This window comes from Anopheles arabiensis, chromosome 3 (genome assembly GCF_016920715.1).
Source record: "Anopheles arabiensis isolate DONGOLA chromosome 3, AaraD3, whole genome shotgun sequence".
Taxonomy (NCBI): Eukaryota; Metazoa; Arthropoda; class Insecta; order Diptera; family Culicidae; genus Anopheles; species Anopheles arabiensis.
This window is the reverse complement of record NC_053518.1, coordinates 45,923,669-45,930,562: the sequence shown is the minus strand read 5'-3', so window position 1 is coordinate 45,930,562 and position 6,894 is coordinate 45,923,669. Positions and strand designations below refer to the sequence as shown.

Below are 6,894 nucleotides of genomic sequence, written 5' to 3'. Positions count from 1 at the left end.
AACAATTACCACAACGCACTGTGTATTACTGCTGAGGAAAGCCAATCTCGCCTTTATAAGCTACTAAATTTGATTTCATTTGCAAACATTAGCACCCAACGTGTGAATGTTGTATCAGTGGAGCGTCGTAAGTTCACCCCAGCACACCCGGCCATTGGTACGCCAATGCGTCCACCAACCCGTCAAAAAATGGACGGTTTTGAAGCGTGCTCCTTGAATAATATTCCGAGCCTCGCTGACCCGGCTAATCTCACACTGCCCGGGGAGGGTTTACAAATTACTGTTTATTATCAATTCCAATCAACCCGCGCCGTGGCTGTTTTTGCGTATTCTCCCATGGGCGATTCAGAGCACGCCTTTGTCAAAAACTTCCTTGCCGCCGCGTGGAAGAGAGAGAAAGAGTACTCGATGTTGCGTACACGTCGCCGATGCGCGCTTGCAGTTCGACCTGGATGAGGTTATTAAATTTTACTTCAACCAAGCGTAAAACATCAAACGCACACTCCCGGCCGTTAACCGGCAGGTCGTAAACATTTTAAAACCACCAAAACGAACCAACACCGACAGATGGCTAAAGGGTGGAAAAATGGACAGATTTATGGCAGGTATTGTACCCGATGGTCCCAACTTTAAGTTGAAAATCAATGGTGGAACTTGCACCAACTTGCTTGACAACAGCCTTTAAGGGTGAAATTTGCGCGAGTTGCGTTGTAGTTCTACTGCAAACGGCGAACAGCGAACGGACATTAAATTTGGTTCATGTTCTGCACCCGCTTTCAAGCGGTTCTGGAACGGGCATCCTTTTTTAATTATAAACGGTTTATGCAACACAGCACATATTTTTTTCAACCGTCGAAAGGGTTCCAAAAAACAAAATTAAAACTCATACTAGGTTATATGCCATTAAGCTCTATCCATGTTGTTCAAATTACTCCAACAATGGATAACACGAACAGGGAATAAGAAATCATTTCACACCCGCACCCCTGCTTTGCCCAAACCATTGAGAAATTGTATTTAATAATAATGGGCCATTAAAATCACGTAAAGAAAACACGTACTCTAAGGCGGCAGTTAGACGTCGATGGATGAGGATGATGATGATGATGGGACGCGAAAGAGCAGTCTAGTATACACAATTGCTATCCGTTCAGAAACGAGGCCATAAAATAATCTAGTCTACAGAAACCACCCCACTTCGGTACCTACCCCAAAGTCTACACACTAGGTGCCCACTTCAACGCGTACAACAATGAAGAAAGAACCAACAATCCCCGCTCGTGCGGAGTACACATCCATGAGCAGAAAAGTGAGTGTAAAGACAGTTATTAAGGTAATTAAAATCACCCATTTCTTATCACCCGCGACTGTGACCTCCACACACATCATCATTGTCACCCTCCTACAGTGTCGGCGCTAGACGAGCCTCCGAGATGAACCTTTTTGATTACCGTCTAAGTGCACACATTATCAACAACTCCTGGGCCGCTTCGAACTCGATGCCGCTGACATCACCCGTAAACATCGGTTGCCAGCGCTCGAAGAAAGTCGCTTCGAGCGGATTCCATTTCCTGTGTTGCCTAGGCCTTCCAGGGCATCAAGGGCATACCGGGATGGGGCTGCTTTCCGCCGGTGATTTATGCACCGCTGTTTTATTGTTTATGATTATTATTACTTTTTAATTGATTTTGTGCCTCACCCCATAGGACCGGCCGGTAAACTTCTCACCCTCTCGACCCCCGAAAAGTCAGCGAACGGGGGTTTTTTTTTCTCAATCCAATGAACGGTGGGAGTATTTTCACGTTAGAAGAAGCTTCAGAGATCCAAGTGTACGAAATGGTTCTCCGCAGTGCCATTCCGCAGCTGCAAACATCAATTTCATCAATTCGACCACCAACACCAGCAATCGATCGCTATTGTATTGTCGGCTATTATTCTCGGGCAACTCACAAACGCAATAGCGATGATCATGATGATTTGAATCTTTTTTTTATGGCTGTCACCAAAATCATTTATAATTTATTTTCTTTCACCTTGCACCTGACAAGAAGTTGTACTCCTGGAGCAAAAAGGCACTTCGTTTCGTTCAGCAGACATTCGGTAACGTTCCACAATAACCTTTCTGCGTGAGTAAAAGAACGAAGAACCAAAAGGGTACGCCAAGAAACCACTTTTCCACTGCCAAGTATATTGGCCGGATGTTGATCTCTGGGAACGGGGAGCTGACTTTTGGGGAGTTTTCATCAACCCATCGACCTTGCGGATGATTGAAGGCGAAGAAGCAGCAAATCAATAAAGAGCCCTGATTTTATCACGACATCCAGAGTTCATCACATTTAATAGGATAGTATATTTGGGTTTTGCACGAGTACGTTCATCTCTAGCCTTCTTTTTGGTAGCACTTCTCCCTCTTCTTGACCAGACCTGCCAGTAATAGGATAGTTAAAGCATAGCATCAAAAGGCTTGCAGACCGTACGCACCCATTAAACCTACAACGTGAACGGCGTGTCTAAGGAAGGGTGTAAAGTGAGCCCCATTTTCACCCCGTCGGGCGACAAAATCCTTTTCCTTTTTTTGTATTCGATCTTATCCGCTAGTATGTCGACAACACGAAGGCTCTTTTTTAGACTTAACAACAGTTTTGATGAATCTTGCAAAAGGACCCACTTGGGATATGTCTCTTCCTTTTTATTTCCGTTCTAACCTAACTCGCTCGGTGAAGGGTTTGAAGCGAAACATTAAAAAAAAACACATAAAACAGAATTGGATGAGAACATGAACATGTAGAGAGTAGATTAATTTGAAACCAATTCAATGCAGCAAAAAAACACTCGCACACGCACACAATGATAGGGGAAGGTAGGTAAAGACGGACACGTTACGGGAAATGGGAAAAATCTAGGGATATATAAGTGCAACGACCATGAAAATTTGCATACATTATCTTACACTCATGTTTTATCAGAAAATGTGTTGAAACTTTTAAGTTTCCATTGATTTTTGTGTTTTTTTCATGAATGAAAAACATGATTTTTTTCGTGCGGTTTTGAAATGTTCGGGTAAGACGGACACCTGATATGGGAAAGATGGACACCATGAAGGGTAAGATGGACACCTGTAGAAAAGGTTAGAAAGTGAAGAGTTTTACAGTATTTTAACAAATTCTACCGCTTTCCACGTCCTGGTACGTTTATAAACCAATTCTTGCCCTATTGCAACGACGATTCATTCAGCCGTGGTTTTAGGAGTTGTAAACACCGCTTTAGTCGGTCTCGTAGTACAGTCGTCAACTCGTACGACTTAACAACATGCCCGTCATGGGTTCAATCCCCAAATAGACCGCGCCGCCATACGTAGGACTGACTATCCTGCTATGGGGGGAATCAATTAGTCACTGAAAGCCTAAGCCCACAAGTGGGTACAGGCAGGCCTTGACCGACATCGGTTGTTGAGCAAAAGAAGAAGAAGAAGAAGAAGCACCGTTTGTAATATATCGTAGAATGCAGCATCTAAAATGTATTGAAATATCGCGCACTTACAGCACACGTTGCTTCAGCTTACAGAACAACAGTCTAGAACTACCTTTAAGGAAATTACTACGCGAAAAGACCACGACCCCAGTATTTTTGAGGGACTTGTTATAGTTTAATCCATTTTCCACCATGTCAAAATTCAACATTTAATATTTGTAATCCCATAGAATTTTTCATCTATTCCTAAACAATGCCATATCAATGCCTCATATTTTTATTGCTTAAAGTTGTACAAGTCGTGACAAGATATTGGATTTCGTGAAGCGCCTCATCAGCGTCGAGCGAGTAATAGCATAACGAATGGCTACTATTTTGACCGGTGATTCATTTCTCGCTTATTTCAATACTTTCTCTAGTTGCTGATTGGTTTATAGCTTCGGAATACCCTTATTTAAGATATTTGAAGAAATCCATTTATCACCAATTGATATAAGAAGTAAAATAAATCAATAAATTCGGTGTCCATCTGTCCCTACAGCAAAGTGTCCGTCTTTCCCGCTTTGGTGTCAGGATGTTTAAACCACCAGAAAACAAGATTTTGTACTGCTTTCATTCTCGTTCTTTCGCCAGTTTTTTCATTAATGATCGCGACAACCCATTCATGAAATAAAACTTCCGGAAATATAAACAATACAAGTTGTACAGCTTAAGATCGGCAGTAGTCAAATTAGATCAACAAGGGTGCACATGATTGAAAATTTATTTTGTTCGTGGATTTAACCAATTTTACATATTTTATGCCAAAAATGTTCTCAAATGTGTTGTTTTACCTTCAGTTTGGATTCTATACATTGTTGAATTGCTCGAAAATTACCTTTTTCATGCATTTATGAGAAGTGTCCATCTTACCCGCAGTGTCCGTCTTTACCTACCTTCCCCTATACTTTTCGTATTTCCGGTTCAAGAAGCTGAAGCTAGCTATAAAATGATCTCCACAAGATAGCGTTTTACATGACGTAAAGATAAAATTTGTGTTAGTTCTATCTTGCTAACAAGATAAGATCTTCAAACGAACAAAATATGGAGCATCATAGATAATTATGTTGCACAATTTTATTCTTAAACATCAACTGTTAAGTAGGTAAAGACAAAATATCAATTTTTGAAAGACATGAACTGTTAGCATTAAACAAGAAAAGTTGTATTTGTTTGAATTAAAAAATATATTGTTGAGCTATGTTTTATATTAAACGAAAACATATATTTCATTATCAATATTAATTTCCACTCACCATCATCAACCAGCAACAATAATGTCGCAGGTACGATATTTGCGATCAGGAAAAGCTAACGTATGTTTCAATTACCAGCAGCTTCAATGCATCTGTTCAAGCACGGATTTGGCACGCAAACAAAAAAAAAGTCCGACAAAAAAGGCATCCCAACCCGCAGAGCGTTGCACCCAGTGTGCGTTCTGATTAAACATGTTCCAGCGAGAATGTGGCTCTTCATAATTAAACATGCAACACAAGATCAGCCGGGTCGGTCGACCGGCATCCTCCCTGCCTCCCACCCTGTGACGCACCGTACAGTCCGTTATTTAATCTGCACACCAAAGACCTATAATCCGGCAGCATCGGTAGCAATTGCAGTAGCAGCCATGGCAGCAGCAGCAGCAGCAGCAGCAGGACCAGGAGCTGTGGCAGAAAGGCTTCAATCGGCTTTACCAGGCTCGAATGGGACAGGCTTTAGCGTGGCGGGTGCGAACTGGTGGCCACGAAGCGATAATTTAATTGAAAGCAGATTTCATTCCGTAAGCGATTTACGAAATGACCGCTCCATCCGCACGGGTCCATGCAGGCGGGGGGAAATGAGGGAAAATGAAATATCACACCCATATTAGCAACCGCAAATAATTGAAATCGAATCACAGCTGGACGGAAAATCCTTAGCACTTGCACGGTGCACAAAAACAAACAGTAGAAACGATTCAAGTAATGGTAGATGATGATGATGATGATGATGCTAATGATGATGGTTTGTTTAATGTTCGTTTTGCTCTTATGAATTGTTAAAGTTAAAAAATTACATCGCCATGCATTCATTGCAACATTAACGGCTTAAAGAGCGCTTATCTTGCCATAATTCCTTTGAGTGGGCAGACATTTTATCCAAATAAAATGCATTTAAAGCTTACCTGAGTATCATCCTTTGTTTTGTTACGCCAACAAGAGGTCCCTCGCTATGTAGTATCGAACCGTACTTTTGGGTAATAATTTTCAATTCAAACGTATTGCACCCACTACGTTTGATAGCAGCTTTAGTACCGGTCGAAATATAAAAACACTTTTCGCTTCAAATTAATTTTCGACGCTGTCACCCAATCAAGCGCAATGCAATGGCTAAGTGCTGCGATGGCACTGCGATGGGCGGGCGGGGAAGAGCACGTTTTAATGCTGAAAAGTTTTCCACAATGGCACGATTCACTTTTTTGTTGGCACTTCTACTATATACTACACTTTCGTCCATGGAGGGACGTTTGCCGTTGGGCACATATCGGACGGACCACCACACTTCGGAATATATTAAATTTCCCCGATCACTTCACTTGTTGTTTGGTTCCTTTGCTCTGTGACGGTAAATAAAACGGCAAGTTGATTATTTGTCGAATGCACGATACTTGCGCGAATAAATTGAAATGAAATTAAATTCGGTTGGGAAAAACTTTTTTCATTTCGCTTGCTAAAAAGTGCTTTTGTCACAGGCGGTATTTCGTTTCTCACGCTTTTTCGCTCAGTGGTAAATGTAGATTTTATTCCACCACCACCACCACCACCACCGCTTTATCGAAGGATTTTACAGTTTTATAATCCTAGTTTTACGTCGTATGATTTTGCTAACGTGATTAAATTTGCAAAATATAACATGAAAGCATGTGACTGCTGCATTCCTTCCTACCAGGAACTAACCAGGTTTAAACCCCGAGCACACCTTTTTTATGCGTGGTTGGTTTAACTATCGATTCTTACCCAGATGGCCTAGATTCTTCTCACTACCCATTTTTACTACTAACACAAACCACCCATACCTGTCGCTACTGACTGACTGACTGGCTATGCTGCGACTGGCGGGATAATGCAGCGGCGACACTGCTGCATATCCAACCGTCGTACCAACGGGGTAAGATCGACATGTCTAGCCGAGATTCATGGGTGATTATGATAGCTCTAACTAGCATAATATGCTCTATTTTGGTAAAGCTCAATGATGCGTTACCAATAAACCTAACTAAACACCCCACCCGGTGGGTCTGCACAGTGCAACCCACCAGAACAACAATGGTTTACGATGCTGCCGCCATCGGAGGAGCTGCAAAAAATTAAAACACCATCCCTTGGCCCCGACCGCCGATCAACAGCA

The 6,894-nt window shown here is 42.0% G+C and overlaps 1 protein-coding gene across 1 annotated transcript in view; it reads right to left on the bottom strand.

The window, feature by feature from the left end:
• LOC120901723 (thrombospondin type-1 domain-containing protein 4) overlaps positions 1-6,894 on the bottom strand; it is a 90,127-nt gene that overhangs the window by 82,320 nt on the left and 913 nt on the right. The window contains exon 2 of the mRNA XM_040309877.1: positions 5,672-6,103. Within this exon, the coding sequence (XP_040165811.1) occupies positions 5,672-5,682 (11 nt within the window). The 5' untranslated portion in view covers positions 5,683-6,103. The remainder of the gene's footprint in view (positions 1-5,671; positions 6,104-6,894) is intronic.